The sequence below is a fragment of the Canis lupus genome, chromosome 10, assembly GCF_048164855.1.
Source record: "Canis lupus baileyi chromosome 10, mCanLup2.hap1, whole genome shotgun sequence".
In the NCBI taxonomy this organism is placed as follows: domain Eukaryota; kingdom Metazoa; phylum Chordata; class Mammalia; order Carnivora; family Canidae; genus Canis; species Canis lupus.
Genome location: NC_132847.1, coordinates 72829076 through 72847347, shown reverse-complemented (window position 1 = coordinate 72847347; position 18272 = coordinate 72829076). Strand labels below are relative to the sequence as shown.

The following is an 18272-nucleotide window of genomic DNA, read 5'->3' as shown; positions in this document are numbered from 1 at the left end:
GTAGGCTCGGCTACATCATTTGCAGGGCCCAGTGCAAAAAAGGAAGATGTGGGGCCCCTTGTTCAAAAATTATGAAGACCTCCAAGATGGTAACCGCAGTGAAACGAAGCGTGGCAGCCTTCTGAATGCCACACCCGTGTGAACTCACAGGCCATACACCCATAAGCCAGGCCTGGTCGGCGGGCTCAGAGCTGATAAGTGACACCTTAGGAACCACCGGGCCATCTGTCTCCAGTCCTCGTCTTCTCAGCCTCTGCACTCAGTGGCCTTCAGAGTAGATTCTGTAGGAAAAGACCCTGGGTCTTGTTTGACGGGGCTGCTCCATTTCTGCTTAGGCAAGTCCTTTCCTCTCTCTGGGCTGCATTTGTTTCTTCTGTAAAATTCCTTTGCTAATCCTGTGGCCGCAGGGGTAGAAGGATTGCTTTCCCTCCAGCCTTCACCCCTGCGTAGTAGAGGGGAGCTCGGAAGCGTCTCCATCCTCATAGCTGCTTTCCTGCGTCCAGGTCAGTGACCTCAGGATGAGGATAGCTCGTCTTGAAAATGCATAGCCGGCCATAAAGCTCACTGGGGAAAGAGCGTCGGTCTTGGGGTCAGGAGGGCAGGCCCTGGTGCCCGTCCTGACATTTACTGTCCAGTGACCTTAGCCAAGCCACTTCACCTCTGCCAACCTTCGTATCGTTGCCTCCGGAGTATGTCTGAGGGTTCATGCAGCTGTGCTGTCCGATGCTAGACAACCAGGGTTGTGGGAGTTGATTAGCCACCACACACCCAGTGGACGGAGCTGCAGGAGGGGCAGCAAGAGGACTGTCTCAGGACGAGGACCCAGAGCGAGGCCTAGGGGGTCTGCGTGCCACCTCTCCCGCTGGAATCCTGAGTGATCGTCGCTAGCGGCTTCATTACTGTGAGTATGTACATGTGTAGGTCCCCGTGTGCGTGCATACCCGCATGTGCACATACGTGCACACGCATAGGCACACGGATTTACAGTGAGATAGGATAGCTTTCTTGAACGGTAGTTGTGCGGATTACGTGGGAACGTGTGTCCAAAGCTTAATGGATAGTCATTGCCCGTCCTTGTGCGCAGACTTAGGGCAGGGCACAGGTGTGTTGGAGGCCATTTTGCACCTCTCTTTCTTCACTGTTTTGGAAAGTTATTTTACGGATTTTTAAAAACATCTGGTCAAGCTTTAATATGACCTGTAAAACAGACTTTGGCCCCACCCGTCCAGGAGCTCCCTGGACGGAAGGCCTGCTCCATCCCCTCGGCAGCGCAGGTCTCTCTTTGTCTCTCTCTCTTTTTACATTTTTTTTTAAATATTTTGCACAGAGAGAAAGAGAGAGCACACAAGCAGGAGGAGTGGCGGGCAGAGGGAGAAGGAGAAGCAGGGAGCTCAGCAGGGAGCCTGATGACGTGGGGCTGGATCCCAGGATCATGACCTGAGCCGAAGGCAGGTGCTTACCCGACTGAGCCCCCCAGGCGCCCCCACTGCAGCATCTGCTGTGGGGCTGCCCAGGGAAGGCACTCAGGCTGTGCTACTAGAAGAAAAGAAGGATGGAGTCTGCTGCCTTTTAAGGCTGCTTCCTTACTTCCCCGTGTCTCAACACCGGCCCATCGCCCCTCCTGACTCCTCCTCTTGTCCTCCACCTCTCTCCTCCCTGGTCTCCTTATCCAGTTCCTCGTCCTTGCATCAAGCTGGGGAGATATCCCTGCATCCCACCGAGTGCTCTTCTGCGGACTAAAACTCCTGCCGGTACCACTCGCAAGATTCTAGAGGAACATGAGAGACTCCTAACTCCGGGAAACAAACAAGGGGTAGTGGAGGGGAAGGTGGGCGGGGGATGGGGTGACTGGGTGACGGGCACTGAGGGGGCACTTGACGGGATGAGCACTGGGTGAGATGCTATATGTTGGCAAATTGAACTCCAAAAAAAAAAAAAAAAGATTCCAGAGGAAGATTCCAGAGGCCGTGCAGTAACACGTGGTGGGCCGGCTTCTTTCCAGGTGCGCCTGAGTTTAGAAGGTGCTTTGGGGCAGACTGCCCTGAGTTCGCATCTCCAGTCCTGCTCCTTGTTTGCTGCCCTCAGCACCATAGTCAGGGCCCTTCACTTCTTCCTCTGTAAAATGGGCGTGCTTATAGCTCCCGTGACAGCCTCCTGAGGGTCCTGTGATTTGCCGTGCGTGACCGTGTCGAGCGTGGCGTGTGGCTGTAAGAGCAGGAGCAGGAGCAGCGTTGTCCTGTTGTTTCTGCTTCTGGATTCTGCCCCTGCGTCCAGGAGAGTGATGTGGCCTTCCTGGCCAGGCTCCCCACGCAGTACTTGGAGTTGGAGCCCCTGGGGGCTGTCACTCGGGCCGCCTGGGGCCCAGCATCAGCGGGCCTCTTTCTGCCTCTGTCTCTTTCAAGGACATCAGGCTGAAGGGATGAAATAGCAATTCGGTGGAATTTTTTTTCCCCATAACACAATCAGAAAGGATTAAGTGGATGGACAGCCCGGGAACAGAGGCTGTTCTGCTCTCCTTTGCTCCACGATGGCCTGTCAGTCAGACGAGCAAAGAGGAAATAGCTTCCCGAGACTGTGTGGGAGAGGATTTGATCTTCCTCTTGGAGTACAAAACCAGGCTCCTTGGAGGACAGATCCGGAGATATTCCCGGGGCTTAGAGGGACATCTCCTGATGTCAGTCATGCGCCTGTGGATGTGGGGACATAAATGAGGGCTTAGGCATGTGCTTAGGTCAAGCGTGCCAGTATCTGTAGGCAGGGCCATGCCGGAGCACACATTTGGGTTTCTGCACATGCACGTGGCCACATGTATCTACATGTAAAGACACCAGCCCACATACGTGTGCGTTTGAGCATGCAGGACGGGGCGTGCACCCTGTGAGCAGATGGGCTGAGCCAGTTGAACACACTGAGAGAATACGCGGCTGGGAGGGCCCTGGGCACGCCCGTCTGTGTTATCAGAGTGCTCACGCGTGTACGCGGGCGTGTGCATGGAGGTGCTGGGCTGCACGTACCGGGGAGCACACCATGCACACATACTCTGCACGCAAGTGTAAGGAAGGGAGCAGTTTTGCAAAGTGTGTGCGTGAGTCCACAGTTGACAACCGTGTGCTTGGTGTTTGTGTTCCTACGTGGACACACCGGTCTGTGGGTTCACGTGCGCATGAGAGGAAATGACCGCACGCGGACACGTGACATGCGTGTTGCAAGGAGACGTGGCTGCTTTCCGGGCAGCACACAGATGCATACGTTCATGAGGATGTGCGTGTGTCTGGGGCACACTGTTGCTCTGGGAGCACGGATCTCTGAAGGTGGGCTCACCTAGCTGGGGTCTCTGCAGCTGTTTTTAGGTTGTGTTAACTCGACTTCCTAGGTACCTGTAACTCCCTGGCGTGATGCTCTCATAGTCTCTAGAGATGGTTCGTCTAACTTGATCCTCACTCCCCGGGCCAGCAAACCGCCTGGTGCTCCCTGTACACAGGCACGCTTGGCCCATCATAAAGTTTTCTGGCAACATGGTTCCTTCTGGTATATTCTCTGTTATGCACTGGACAGGCACCAGGTGGTGACGATGGTGGTCCCAAGAGGTAAACCACCAGTGGTCATTGAAGAGGGATCCTCAGGAAAGGTAAAATGCCCACGCTGGAGGTGCATGGGATGCCACGTGGGTAGGCCCCGCTTTTCTCAGAACCGACACATACGGATGGACCGTGGGGTGGAAGGCATAGGTCCCTGGGTTCTCTGACGGCGGCAGTTTCCATTAAGTGGAGAATAAGGTTCCAGCACCTTTCCCACCAGGGCATTCTCAGTAACTACTCTGAGCAGGCTCTAAGGATGGCTGCTCCTGTTTTATGGTTGAGAAAAATAAGATTCAGGGAGGAACGCACCTTTCCCTGGGGAAAACAGCAAGTCTTGTGGCGCCAGGAGGCTACTCAGAAATTGGCAGGCACAGGACAAGTGTCTGTCCTTGGGGTCAAGAGGCCGGATTCTCGCCAGCCCAGCCCTGGCCTTGCTGTGTAATCTGGGTCAACTCCCTGAGTTTGGATTCTCTTGACTCTAAGTGAGAAGTGGAGATTTGGGGAAATGATGCCTGAATGCCCCAGCAAAGGGCTTGTTGTAGTGGAGCCCCCCCCCCCCCGAAGTGTTTGTTGAGCCGACTCAGTCTGCATTTGGTTTCTGTGGTCCTGGAAGCAGAGCCAGCAAGGCGAGGTGAGGGCTGGGGAGGGTGGGGCACGACGATTCTGGGGGCGTGATTTCGAGCCCCATATCCTGCTGATGTTCCGGATTGTAACCACGATGCTCTACAGAGGTCATTGGACGCTCACGATTCCTGGTCTTCAGAGATTCACCATCAGAGGCAGGCCCCAGAGCTCCGGAGCACGCAGTCCCAAATGTGTGTATGGAGCGGGGTAAAGGCCGCGTGTCTGTGTAGCACGGACGAGGCAGTGGGAGGAGCAGCGTGCACCGTGGCGGGCCTCATTGAGCCTGTGCTGGTGCCAGGTCTCGTGCTGACATATTATCTCAACACTACACGCACGTGGATTTATTATTATCTGCAAGTCCTCGGGATGTCGGGAGGACGAATGGAGAAAATCTGTGCAAACAGCTGGCAGCAGAGCCTTGCACACAGTAAGCACTTCATGACTGTCAGTCACTCTGTTATTTAGATTAAGTGGCTACATTATACCAGACGCTGTTCCGGGCCCTGGGACGTGGCCCAGTCCCGACCCTTCTGACAGTCGCTCTCCCGTGATGATTATGACGTTATTCTCCTCGGTTTCTATGGGGAAGTGAGGCCTTGAGAAGTTAGGTGACTTCTAGAGGGTAGAGGAAGCTAGAGGCTGGAGGAGCCGAGGCGGCCCCCGGTGAGCCTGTGCTGCGTCAGGAGCCGGGTATTAGCAATGGGAAGGGATTTCAGCCTTTCCCATCGAGCCGTGTGGTTTCCCGTTTCCGGGCATCTTCCATCGCTCCGTCGGGGTGATTAGTACGAGACGCAACTAGGACCTTGCCACAGAGTTTACGCCGAGTATGTTCTCATGAGTTTTTCCCTTTATGTTACTTTCTCTAGTGACCCAGTGAGGGAGTCAGGAGAGCAGTTAGTCCTCCCATTTGACGGATGAGAAGACTGAGGTCCACAGGTACAAATGCCTCATGCGGGGCCACAGAACCAAGAGTAGAGCGCGGTTTGTCTTTCCTGACCGCTGGCCTGGCCGCATGGGAACAACGTTCCATCATCTCACTGGGGAACTTGGCATTCGTTTATTTTTATTTTTTTAAAGATTTATTTGGGAGAGAGAGAGCGCGAGAGAGCTCATGGGGGGGCGAGGGGCATGGGGAGAGGGGGAGAGGGACTCTCCAGGACACTCCCCGCTGAGTGAGGAGCCCGATGCCAGGCTCCATCCCAGGTCCCTAAGATCATGACCTGAGCTGAAATCAAGACTTGGTCGCTTAACCGACTGAGCCACCCAGGCACCCAGGAGTCTGGCATTTAAAACAAATAAAAAGCTGTCTAGGGGCCCCTGGGTGGCTCAGTGGTTGAGCGTCGGCGTTCGGCTCAGGGCGTGACCCGGGGTCCTGGGTTCGTTCCCACATGGGGGTCCCCAGGGGGAACCTGCTTCTCCCTCTGCCTGTGTCTCTGCCTCTGTGTGTGTCTCTCATGAATAAGTGCATACAATCTTTAAAAAAAGTAAATAAAAATAAAATAAAATAAAATAAAATAAAGATGTCGAGCCATGGTCGCAGCAGTTCTTGTGCCCCACGCTGTTTGCCATCAGGAAGTCGCTGTAGTGGCCGGGAGGGGCCCTGGGGATGGCCTGGGCCTCCTGCCACCTCCTCTGAGGCCCTCAGCGGTTCACGCACCCCCCCCTCGGCCGGCAGCCTGGCCGCCTGGCCTTTGCCCTTCCCAGCCACGGGGCGCCGTGGGCGCCAGGTCTCGGTGGGACCGCGTGGTGGGGCTGCAGGTGGGAGGGGTCCTCGGCGGCCAGGGCAGTGTGGGGTGCCCACCACGGAGCACTGAGGGCGGGCAGGCGCGGGGCCTACCCACGGGCCGTCAGTCCCCACTCGTGCTTGCGCATCAGGGCCTGGGGGCCCCAGGCAGGAGGCGCCGGGCCCGGGCGGCGGGGTGGGTGAGGGTGGGCCGCCGGGGCAGCGGCCGTACCCCCTGGGAAGCTGGGAGGTGCAGGGAGCAGGGCAGGCGGGGGCGGGTGGGGGAGAAGCCCAACTCCCCCCATGTCGGCTTCACGGGGTGGGGACACTGAGTGTGTCCAACACCACGAGGAACTTAGTGACTCCAAGCTCTTTCTTTCTTTCTTTCTTTTTTTCTTTCTTTCTTTCTTTCTTTCTTTCTTTCTTTCTTTCTTTCTTTCTTTCTTTCTTTCTTTCTTTTTTCTTTCTTTCTTTCTTTCTTTCTTTCTTTCTTTCTTTCTTTCTTTCTTTCTTTCTTTTTTCTTTCTTTCTTTCTTTCTTCTTTCTTTCTTTCTTTCTTTCTTTCTTTCTTTCTTTCTTTCTTTTCTTTCTTCTTTCTTCTTTCTTTCTTTCTTTCTTTTTTCTTTCTTTCTTTCTTTCTTCTTTCTTTCTTTCTTTCTTTCTTTCTTTCTTTCTTTCTTTCTTTTCTTTCTTCTTTCTTCTTTCTTTCTTTCTTTCTTTCTCTTTCTTTCTTTCTTTCTTTCTTTCTTTCTTTCTTCTCTTTCTTTCTTTCTTCTTTTTTCTTTTTTTTTTTTTTTTTTGAAGCTCATGATGACTGGAGCTGGTAGTTGGGGCCGGGCCGGCCGGGCAGCTGTCCCCAGGGCCGGTGTCATCTGGCCGCCCTCGTGGCCGCTGGTGGCCCAGGGAGGTGCCCAGCCAGGCGGGAAGGCCGCACAGGCCGTGTCGGGGGCCAGAGGGGGAGGGGAGGAGGCGGAGACGCCCCTTGGTGGCAGGGCGGCGGGGACACGTGAGGACCACCACCGACCGCTCGGTGTGCTGGCAGCAGCGCAGCCTCGGCGGCCTGGGGGGCAGGAGGGGGCGCAGCAGTGAGCCCCGGCCCCGTGCTGCCCGCCCACCGCTCCTGAGTGACCATGTCCACGGCCACTGGACGTGCAGGGGCGCCGCCGAGGGAGGGGGTGAGCTGGGCACGGGGGACCCGTGTGTTCTTAGGCTAAGAGACCTTCACCCGGTTCCTCCCGCTTCTGGGCCTCAATCTCTCTGACCCTTTGCACCTACTGGGCCTCAGTGTCCCATCTGTGACGATGGAGCAGGAAGTCTCACCCTCTTGGGCCTTGAATTAAAAAAAAATTTTTTTTAAAGATTTATTTATTTGAGAGACAGAGGGAGAGAGGTGGGCGTGGGCAGAGAGACTCCCTGAGGTCAGGAGCTGAGTGGAAACCATGAGTAGGGCTGAAGGTGTGCTGGAGGTACGAGGCAATTCCGTAAACCATGTTTAGGAGTCCGGGAGGCTCCACCCCCACCCCAATCTTTGTCTCTAGCCCCCAGTGATCCTTGCAGATATATATTTATTTATTTATTTATTTATTTATTTATTTATTTATTTATTTATCTTGCAGATCGTTAGATTATGAGGCTGTGTGACTCAGGGCAAGCTCCTACCCCTCTCTGGTCCACATTTTCTAGCCAGTAAAATGGTGCATTAGCTCATTCCTTTCCATCCCTTTACACTCCTTCATCTGTGAGGTTTTCTGTGATTCCAGGCTTTAGCCACTAGAGATGACTTAAAAAGGAAGGGGTGGCTGCAGGGAACCAGACAGAAGGGTCGTGGTCTTGGAGACCGTTTCCAAGTGAAGCAGGAAGTTGGATCTGTGACCTCTGCCTTCTTTTCCTCTGTGTCTGGTACTGTGCCATCCCCCACGGCGTCCTCCAACAACCCGATTCTTGTCTCGACAGTGGTGGGACTGGCAAAGGGTGACAGGGGTGGGCAGTCAGCTGTCAGCGAATATGTAGGCGCCAAAGGCCGTGCTGGCTCCTTCCAACGCGAGTCACCCTGAATTCTCGGGACATTCGTCAGAGATTGCTTTTAGGATTCCCATTCTCCCGATGAGGCAAGTGAAGCTCAGAGGGGTGAACCTAACTTGGATGGGTTGCTCAGCCGGAGGGACCAAAGTGATCTTAGAAGCTTAATTCACCCCCAGACACAAAGCTTCACCTCCGTCTCTGGGAGAGATTTGTATTTTATCTTTTATTTTTTTTTATTTTTATCTTTTTTTAAAAATATTTTATTTATTTATTCATGAGAGACACAGAGAGAGAGGCAGAGACACAGGCAGAGGGAGAAGCAGGCTCCATTCCAGGTCTACAGGATCACACCCTGGGCTGAAGGCAGCGCTAAACTGCTGAGCAACCCGGGCTGCCCAAGATTTGCATTTTAAAAGCAGAGGGCTCCACAGCGACCCTGAACCCCAGCAAAGGACTTCCTAATGCTGGAATGTAGGATCTGAGATCTGGCAGCTGGGGGGATGCTGTCCTGATCCTCGCGTCACACCCCCAGCATGCACTCCGTCCCTCTGCCTTTGTACTCAACGTGCAAACTCCTTTTCTGCGCCTGGTTGGGGCAGCGGAGAGCCCACTGGGCTCAGAGTCGCGAGCAGAGCTGGAGGCCCTCCCTGCGCTGCCGCTTACTAGATGGAAGACAGCGGAGAGTGCAGGCGCCCGCGGGCCTCGGGCTCGGGCCCACTGCACCCTCCTTGCTCCCTGGGGCATGTGGGCTCCCCACGCCTCACCCAGGGCCTGCGTGCAAGCAGGTGTGGGCGGACGTCAGTCCCCGCCCTGGTTCCTTGGGCTCACTGTCCCCATCAGTTTGCAGCCTTGCGGACTGGGGGTGGGGGAGAAAAAGTCATCGATCGATCAGGTGCATTAAGAAAAGAAAAGGAAGCGAGAAACAGTGAACACATGGAGAAACCAAGGGCATGGGCCGAAGCTAAATGACAAAGGAAGACCTGGTGGAAAAAATGCAGCAAGGAGGGAGGTAAATGGTTCAGAAGAGAATAACCAGGAGTAATAGGATTCAGTTCCATCAACTCTCTGTTTTCAAATAGAATCTGAAGCGATGTGCTTTTCTTCCTTGCCAATAACTCTTAATTTTCTTCCCCTCCCTTATTTAGCCGGATAGAACTGTATTATTTATCTCCACTGGGTGGCTAGGGAAAACAGGGTTTTTTTGTTTGTTTTTTGTTTTATTTTTTATTTATTTATTTATTTATTTATTTATTTATTTATTTATTTATTTTTGGTAAAAGACAGTTCCTCAAGGAGATGGGACAGGGTGGATGGATGGGAGTTGAGGAAAGAGAGGGTCTGAGGTCCTCCTGCAGCGTTCCCCTCCACCTGCCACAGCCTGGCTATGTCCCCGCCCGCGCTGTCACCTCCACCAACCTCCCAGGCTGCACACCACAGTGATGCATCTACGGATGTGTAACCTGGTCCGACATCAGGATCTCGTAGACTTATAAAATGTCCAGATTATAGACTCGGCCTGCTTACCTTGTCCAGACCCTGATAAATGAGGAGCATTAACGCCCTCCTCACGTGTGCTCCCGTGACACCCTGCGCATGCTCCTTCTCGTGGCCAGAACCGCGGGATTGTCACCTTCATTGATTTTCCTCTTCTGCTCTCCTCGACTGTGATTTTCTTGAGGGCAGGGAACTCATAAAATGTGCATTGAGTGACGCATCCGTTCAACCGATATTTATTGGGTACCTCCTGTATGCTAAGCACTCCGGATAGCAATTACCTAGCAGATGCGATCTTGCACTAGGATTGCATGAATGATTAATGGGCAAATGGATGAAGAAACAGAAGGAGGGGAAGATGCCGTGTTGCTGCAGCTTAGTGGCGGTGGAGGGACATCCATCCTGCAATGGAAGGTCTGTGAGGGCAGCAATCAAACTGATCTTTTTACCTAGTCTATGCACGGGATCTAGCGCTGTGCCCTGGCACGTTTTAGAGAGTCAATAAATATTTATTGGAAGCTAGCTTCTATTTTTTTTAAGATTTTTATTTTGAGTAATCTCTCCACCCAAAGTGGGGCTCAGACCTACAACCCCTAGATCAAGAGTTGCACACTCTACCCACTGAGCCAGCTGGGTGCGCCCCCAGGGAACCTATGTTCTTGAATGATAGGGATGGTAATTGCATTTGCTTTTAGGACTAAGTGTGGGACTTTGCAGATGTCCAAGCACATTGCTAGGCATGGCTTTATTTTCTCTTGATTCTACGTGTGATATACGTAGGACAGCTGGTAACCCTTCCCACCGCATACACACTTTACAAATAAAGAAAATCATAGAGGCTTTAATTTACGGTATTTGGAAGGCTTCACTAGCCTCTAAACTAGGGCTCAGTCTGATTGCGTGAAATTTCCCCTGTGGGACCTAATATTTCTTTGCTCCGCTGGGAGGCAGCCCATGGGTAAGGCATGGAAGCCCGCGCTTTACTTCCCTCTCTGCAGACTTGCTGTAGCCTTCCGTCTCTGCTTCCTCTGTAATGAAGAGCCCCTGCCTTTGCTATGACTTGCCCCCACTGCACCCCTTGGCACATCTGCAGTCCTGCCGCCTTGTGTTTGTGCCCTTCCGCCATCAACGATGCCCTCTGACACACGGCCACTTGTTGAAATCTTGCCCATGCTTTAAGGCTCCTCCACAAAGCAGCTTTCTAGATCCAGCCAGAAGTCCTCTCCTCTCTTTTAAGCTCTCTACTTTGATTTATAGTTATTTATAGCACACTTTTTCTCCAATTCCTTGGCCCAAGCTCCGGAGGATAGAGTCCCTCACTGCCAGATCTCAGAAAAGGTTGGTTGACTAAGTGAATCTTAAAGCGAGCATGTATCTGCATCTAGCAGATGCAGAGGTGATGCATGTTCAATGGAGGAGATGTGGAGGAACAGGAATCAGATCATGATGAAGATCACCTGTGATCTTGCCAGTTAAAGAGCAGTGTTCTTGATCCCGTGTTTGTTTCCGGTCTGTTTCTTTCCAGGGGAATATACACATCTATTCTCTCTATAAACTTCTTGTGTGTCTCCATGAGAAATGCAAATTCCTAGAACGTTTAACGTCTTTCTCTTCATTTGCATTCTCCAGGGGGCCTCAACTTGAGCCAGATGTTAAATAAATTTTTGTACTATTGTTATAAGGGAATGAAGCCATGGTGGCTATCCTGAGTTGGCATTTCTTCTCTCTGTCCCTTGGAGTACCCTTGTGAATTCAGATACGGGGACAGCTCAGTTCAACTCAACAAACATTTACAGAGCCCTCTGCCCTGCATTTGGCCACTGTCTCAGGCACTTGGGTATACAAAAGGCTCTGATGTGTCCCCGCACTAGAGTCCAGTGAGAGAGGTCAGCTGTATAAACATATCATCTTAACATAGGTAAATACCAAATACTGCATAGATAAATACCAAAGACCAAGACGGTGGTAAAATAGGTTGCTATAATAGTGTGTATGACATCATATGTAACACAGGTAGCTGGAATGCCTACCAAGGGCCAAGATTGATGCTAAAACAACTCTATGTTATCTCATTTAATTCTCAAAATTAACACTATGAGGTAGCACCATTCTTACCCTCGTTTGACAGATGAGGAAACTGAGGCACAAACAATGAGTTTGTCCAAAGATACATAGCTTGAACATAGGGAAGCTGGGATTCAGATTCAAGCAGTTGGTCTCTCAGGGTCTGTGATCTTATGTAGAATGCAAGATTCCCTCTTTATGGAAGCAGAAAGGAGTGTCTAGCTCATATAGGTCATGGAAACCTTCCAGAGCAGAGGATGGGGTTGAGTAGTAAAGGCTGTCCCGGACTCTGAAGAAGCCTTTTCAGTCGAGGCAACTAAATGATGTGTTATAGAATTAAACTGATTTCTCTTGGCCTTGAAAAAAAACAAAAACGCATCTTCAAAGACATCGAGTTAGGAAAGAGCGTAGTAGATGTGGAGATTGCATAAATATTTGATAAGATTTAATGTGTCAGTGCAGGGAAAGGAGTGGAGAGAGGTACAGGGGAGAAATGCAGGTGCCAGGCTGATGAAATTAGGTTTTATCCTGAGGGGAATCAGGAACCATCGAAAGTTTTTTTTTTTTTTTTTTTTTTAAGATTTTATTTATTTAATTCATGAGAGACAGAGACACAGGCAGAGGGAGAAGCAGGCTCCACGAAGGGAGTCTGCCATCGAAAGGTTTCAAGTAAGGAATGATGTGGTCAGATTTACAGGTTAGAAAATTAATCCTGGTAGCCATTTGCAATGAGGGTTGGAAGGAAGCCTGGAGGTAAGCATATCGGGGCCTTCCAGATGGTCTCCATTGGCCCCTTGAGATCCACTCTTCACCCTTCCGTCCCTGCTGAGGGCCCTGGAAGGCTGACCTGTGTGATTTGCTCCACCCTTGGGTGTTTGGTTGGAGTTGGTCCATGTAAGGCACCTGTAAGAGATTAGCAGGTAGGAGGAGAGTGAAGTTGGATCATTTGTTACCCCACGACCTCCATGATGGGCCATTCCTTGTCAGTAGTGGGATTATTCTACTGAAGGCCACAGCTCCTGTCTGGCAGTCCTGTCCTACAGCGATGGCTCTTCCATGGTTTTAGACGCCGCCCTCCCCTCACCCCTTTCAGGCCTGGGGGGGTGACAGCTTCTTGTTATTGCCAGCCTTGAGGTGCTTCATCACCGGTTTGCCTTATTCCTGCCTGTGATGATGAATTTCACATGTCAACTTGACTTGGCTTATGGGATGTCGGGAGAGCTGGTAAAATAATATTTCTGAATGTGTCTGTGAAGGTGTTTCTGGAAGAGACTAGCATTTGAATCAATAGACAAAGTGAAGGAGAAAGGCCTTTATCCATGCAGGTGGGCATCACTCAACCCTTTGAGGGCCTGAACAGAACCAGAAGGTAGGGGAAAGGCAAATTTGCTTTCTGCTAGAGCTGGGACATCCATCTTCTCCTGCTTTTAAGCACTGGCACATCGGGTTCTTGGGCCTTTGGACTCAGAGTGGGATTTATACCATGGGCTCCCTTCATGCTCAGGACTTCATGTTTGGACTGGACTCTATCACTGGCTTTCCTCGGCCTCCAGCTTGACGATGGCAGATTTGGGGACTTCTTAGTTTCGATAATCCTACAAGCTGACCCTTCAAAATAAGTCTTTTTTTCTATATACTGATATATGTCCTGTTGGTTCTGTTTCTCTGCAGAACCCTGATTAACGTACTTCCAAAGTCTTTCTCAGCGGTCCCGTCATTAAATACTTCTCAGTGACCTTGCCGAGTGGGTCTTCTCTTCTGTGATGAGACCCTGGCTGGCCCAAGGCCATTTGAGATACTCCACAAGCGGGGTGATGAAGGTCGGCATTAAGGCAACCACTGTGGAGATGAAAGGGAGGGCGTGTGTGTGAGATCTGCTTCCCAAAGTCACTCAGTAGGACTTGCCTCGTAGCGATGACGGCTCCTCCCTGTGAATGCTGGGATAGCTGGTGGCAAGGGCAGTTGAAGTCACCATCTCTACTTTTCTCAATTCTTTGTACCTAGGCAGTGAGTTCATCTCATGAAATGTCTACCTTCCCGCCCCCAGTGAAGCAAAGACCATTTGCACACTCATCAGAAGTGCTCTCTGGCCTTCTGCGAATAATCTGCTGGAGGGTCAGCTGGAGCTGTGGAATCAGAAGGCGGGTTAGTTAGCCACTTGGGAGATGTTACCAAGATGGCTGGTGATCAGAAGAGCTGCTTATTTTCATAATGACCTTCAGGAATTAAATAAAAATACAATGAGTGCCATAGATTAGGAAGAACAAGCCAATTAAAAGCACAACACGCCTTCGGGAATTTTTATTTCTTTTCCAGGAGGCTGAAAGGCATGTGTGGCTGCTGAGGCAGGATGGCGGTCTACCCAGAATCACTGATGAAGGCTGATCCTCTCGCTTGGCTTTAGCGGGGCGGTTGAGGGGATTTGAGCCCTGTTGAATATTTCACGAGTTGCAGCCCATGGGGGGAGAACAGAGAAAGGTGAAAAGGCAATCCCTGTGTTTCTTTATGATTCCAATATGAAACCAAGCTATCGGAGGTGGGAGGGAGGCGGGCACCGGCGTCGGCCTACCGCCGGAAGGCATGGTGCACCAATTCTCCCACTTTAATATCTGCTGTTTCATTTTATATTCATCATGTCAGCATAATCTGCCTTTATGGGAATCGTCTTGGTTCCCGACCAAATGCGTTTAGTCCCCCTTTTGCTTTAAGTTTGATTGTAATGTGACTTGAAGACTTCAATGAAATGTTTATATGGAAGGACTAGGGGAAGAGGAAGGGGAAAATGCAATTGGAAAATCAATCAGCAGGGAATTTCAAGAGCTGGCCTTGGTTATGCTAGTATTTCTTTGGCCTGTTTTTAATGGACACAGGACTGGCTCTCTGATCAAGTGTGCTTCGCTGTTTCCCGACTGCCTGCTGAAGAGAATACACTCTGTCGCCAGGGATTCAAAGCCCTAAACCTTGCGTCTGAAGTACATTTCCAACTGACACTCCGCCACACTCCTGCTTGCACGTGCGGCTTCGGTGCCCTGAGAAACCCAGCCACCCAGGCCGTCTCCCTGCCTCCTCCTCTCCTCTGGAGGCCAGTGATACGCTCATTCAATGCGATGCTCGTGCTGCCGTGTTTTTAGAGTAGCTCTTTGTCCCTCAGCCAGGAGGGTCCTGTCACACCTTCAAATTCCCAATGGACCTTTGCTTATTTTTTCTTTAATTTTGCAATGAAGCTTAACACTACATCCATAATCTTATTATGTGTGTGTGTGTGTGTGTGTGTGTGTGTGTATTCATCATTGGCAATTCAGTCATTTTTTTTTTCTTTCACTGAGCACTTATTATGTGCCAAGCACTTTTAGAGATCCTTGAGATAGGGCAGGAAATAAGCAAGGTCTCTGCTCTCCTGGAGAGACAGGCCTTAAATACATGCTTAAGAAAATACAGACACTTTCTAATAGTCCTCAGCACTATAAAAACTTTTTGTACAGGGGGTCCCATAGAGCGTAGATGTGTGGAGAGAGGAGAGCTTCAGCTACACCTGGCAAAGGCTCTCTGAGCAGGTGTCACTTGGACAGAGAGGCCACCACTGAGAGGAAGGTGGCTTGCAGGGTCTCGGAGGAGAGTTCTAGACAGATAAGATAGAGTCCTTATGCCTGGGCTGTTTGAGGAGTAGTCATAAGCCCTGCAGGACTGGGGTGCATGAGGAGGGGATGGTGGTAGCTGGAGACCCAGGGTCATGGGCGGGGTCTGAGGCCAGAGTATGTGGGCATGGGCAGTATATGCATGTGTGGGGAGTGGGGTGCCAGCTGGGGAGTACCACGGAAGGGCTGAGCTTCCTAAAGGCAGGGCTGTGCCTCATTTCCCTCCACATTCTGAGCCACTACGGGGGCCACAATTGAGTAGGTCCTCAATCCTGTGTTGGACGAGTGAACAAACACACACATAGGAATGAATGAATGCTTCCGCCAGGGCGGTTTTCTCTTTGAGGCTCCGTGGCCTTCCTCTCCGTCTCAGCAACAGTTTCCTTCCTTTGTAATAGAGTGAGTCCAGAGCTGATCTCTGTGATTCAATATTTACTGTGTTTCACACACTGTTATTATCATTTAACGTTTACTGTCTGCTGACTGTGCACTCATCGCTGTAGCAAACAAAGAGCTCAATCTAGTTTTGGTTCATGGGCTAATTTAGTCAAGGAAAAGGAGATGTTGTAAAAGCCACTGGCATGGTAGAAATTGTGTGGCCTGTAAATCCACTGGGTCCAGCTGGGTATAAATTCACCAGTGGCCTTAAGCGAGGGACTAACCCTTCGTGACCCTCTGTTTCCTAATCTGAGCGTGGGGAGGACGGGCTTCTTCACTGGTGGGGTTTTGAGCACGGGCTGTGGGAGGGCTTCAGGAGTGAAAAGCATGGATTTCAGCAAGCCTTCCTTTACTTACTCCACCTCTGCTACCCCAGGCTGTGTCAGCCAGATGTGGCACGGCAAGTGCCTGCTTGACCATTGGCACATGAGTCATTTTTCTCCAGCTGCTGAATGAGAGACAGCTATTTGCAGAGGCAGCTTGTAGCCCGGGGCTCCCTGGGCCTCTGGTTCTGGGCTTTGATGCATTGAGGGAAACCTGAGTGAGGTCCCAGGCAAGGCCATTTACCATAATGTCTTCACCTTGGCTTGGCCCAGCTGGCTGGTGGCCAGAGAAGCTGCTGCCAGCGCCCCGGGTGCTGAGGCCAGGAGATGGGGCAGTGGGGAGAGAGACGGTGCTAGGGAGGGGCACCCAGCCAGTCTCCTCCCCTGGTACCCCACAGTGAGCTCGGGGGTCCTTTGGGGCCCATGTCCTAAGAGCTGATGATGTGTCGTGATCATCTCCATCGCCACTCAACCCTTGGCACAGCAAGGGAAGCCCAGGCGGGTTTTCACTTGGACTCATAACTTACCACATCCTGGCCACATTGTCCTTTCCTTGGAGTGAGGTAGAGGCTGTTGAGGGTTTCGAGCAGAGGAGTGATGGGAGCTAATAGGTTGTGGCAGGATTCCTCTGTCTTCTGGGTGTGAATAACCAAGAGGACAAGGCGGCAAGAGAAGAGTCCAGTGAGGAAGCCCAGTGTGCAGTAAGTCAGGCAAGAGAGGGTAGTGACTTGGCCCAGGTGGTTGCAGGAGAGGAGCCGAGGGGGGGCGGCACATTCGGGGTGGCTTGAAAGGCCTCCTAGTGGACTGGGGTGGGAGAGAAAGCAAGCAGTCAAGGGTGTCTCAAGGATTTTTTCCGTGGCAGCTGAAGGATCAATTAGATCCTGTCCCTGTTAATAATAATAATAAATATTAATAGCTAAGTTTTTATAGCACTTATTAAGTGCCAGATGCTCTTCCCTGAGGACTGTTGATTATGAACCTCAAGGAGTTAGTCTATGGGGAGTGCATGACACAAGAATAATTCAGTAGAATTTGGTAAGCAGCCTCATCCCTTCAAGGTGACTCTTTTTCCTTCAGTGTCGCCAGACACGATGAGGGCTGCAGTGGGGCACGGGGAGAGCCAAGTGGATAAGAAGTTCTAACTCAGCTTCCCTGTCAGTCGTCCTCAGGTGTGTGTGTGCACACACACGCGTGTACGAGGTCTGTGATGGTTGTGGGAATGTCACCTCTAGGTCAGCTCCGTGTCCTGGGAAGAGGGTCCAGAGTTCCAAGCCTCAGACGTCATTGCGACTACTGATCTATGATGGAGCGCCTCTGTCTCTGTGGTACCTCTTGCTTGAATGAAGCCTTCATAATTCCCCAGGAACTCTACTACCCTTCCCCTTTCTTTGTAAGATACCTGGGTAGGCCTTGTCCTTTTAGGACAAGCATGTAACCTGCTAGTAGGTCCTAGTGTCCCCTTGGTCATATGAGAACACTGGGGATGGGCAGGTGGTTTTCAAAGTCTTTTCAAGCCATGGAAACTTTGGTGCCCATGCTCCCTTGCTGCTCATGCAATAGATACACTAGCGAAAAATGGAGCTGATGGGACTGACGTAGGAGAAGCAGGCTCAGAACAACCCACTTGCCAAGGTCCTTTCCTATGAAGGATGATAATCCTGAGGCACCTAGGCTGGGCTGGGTGTTCTCTGGGCCTTTCCAGCTCTGAGGTTCTGCAGGTCTGCTGTGAGCCTTTCCAGCCCAGCCTGCGAAGAATTCACACTCGGAACCCCTGCTCTTCCCGGAGTTGGAGATGTCCTCCCTTCACCTTCTTGGAGCTCCGTGCCCTCCTGGGGCAATGTCAGCACTCGCATCCCGTGCTTAGTTTGATTGAGAGGAATGAATTCCCTTATCACACGTGGCGCTGTGCAGAAGGGCCCCAGACAGACCCGGGTTCAGAGTCTGCCTCTGCCAGTCTGTTGCTTGGGGACATTCCTGGTCACCGCTGACCCGCCTGTAAGTGGGAGCCGTGGTCTCTGGCTCACAGATGCTGCGAAGGCCAAGGTGTCCTGGGGACAGAGTGGGGCCTTCTCATCTCCTGCACCTGTGCGCCTCCGCCCCTCCCCGGGATCCCGAGGCCAGGCGTGCCGCTCACCCAGCACCTTTGGTCTTGTCTTGCAGAGATGTCTGGCACAGCGGCGGACATCTCCCTGGTCCACTGGAGGCAGCAGTGGCTGGAGAACGGGACCTTGTATTTCCACGTCTCCATGAGCAGTGCCGGCCAGCTGGCCCGGGCCACCGCGCCCACGCTCCAGGAGCCCTCAGAGATTGTAGAAGAGCAGTTGCACATTCTCCACATTTCCGTGATGGTGAGTGAGTGGGAGTGGCGTGA

The 18272-nt window shown here is 51.7% G+C and overlaps 1 protein-coding gene across 4 annotated transcripts in view; it reads left to right on the top strand.

Moving 5' to 3' along the window:
- The window catches only part of ASTN2 (astrotactin 2), an 851085-nt gene that overhangs the window by 103364 nt on the left and 729449 nt on the right, over positions 1-18272 (top strand). For all 4 annotated transcript variants that reach the window (XM_072842536.1, XM_072842535.1, XM_072842534.1 and 1 more), the window contains exon 2: positions 18062-18249. In XM_072842536.1, coding sequence (XP_072698637.1) covers positions 18062-18249 — 188 coding nt within the window. The remainder of the gene's footprint in view (positions 1-18061; positions 18250-18272) is intronic.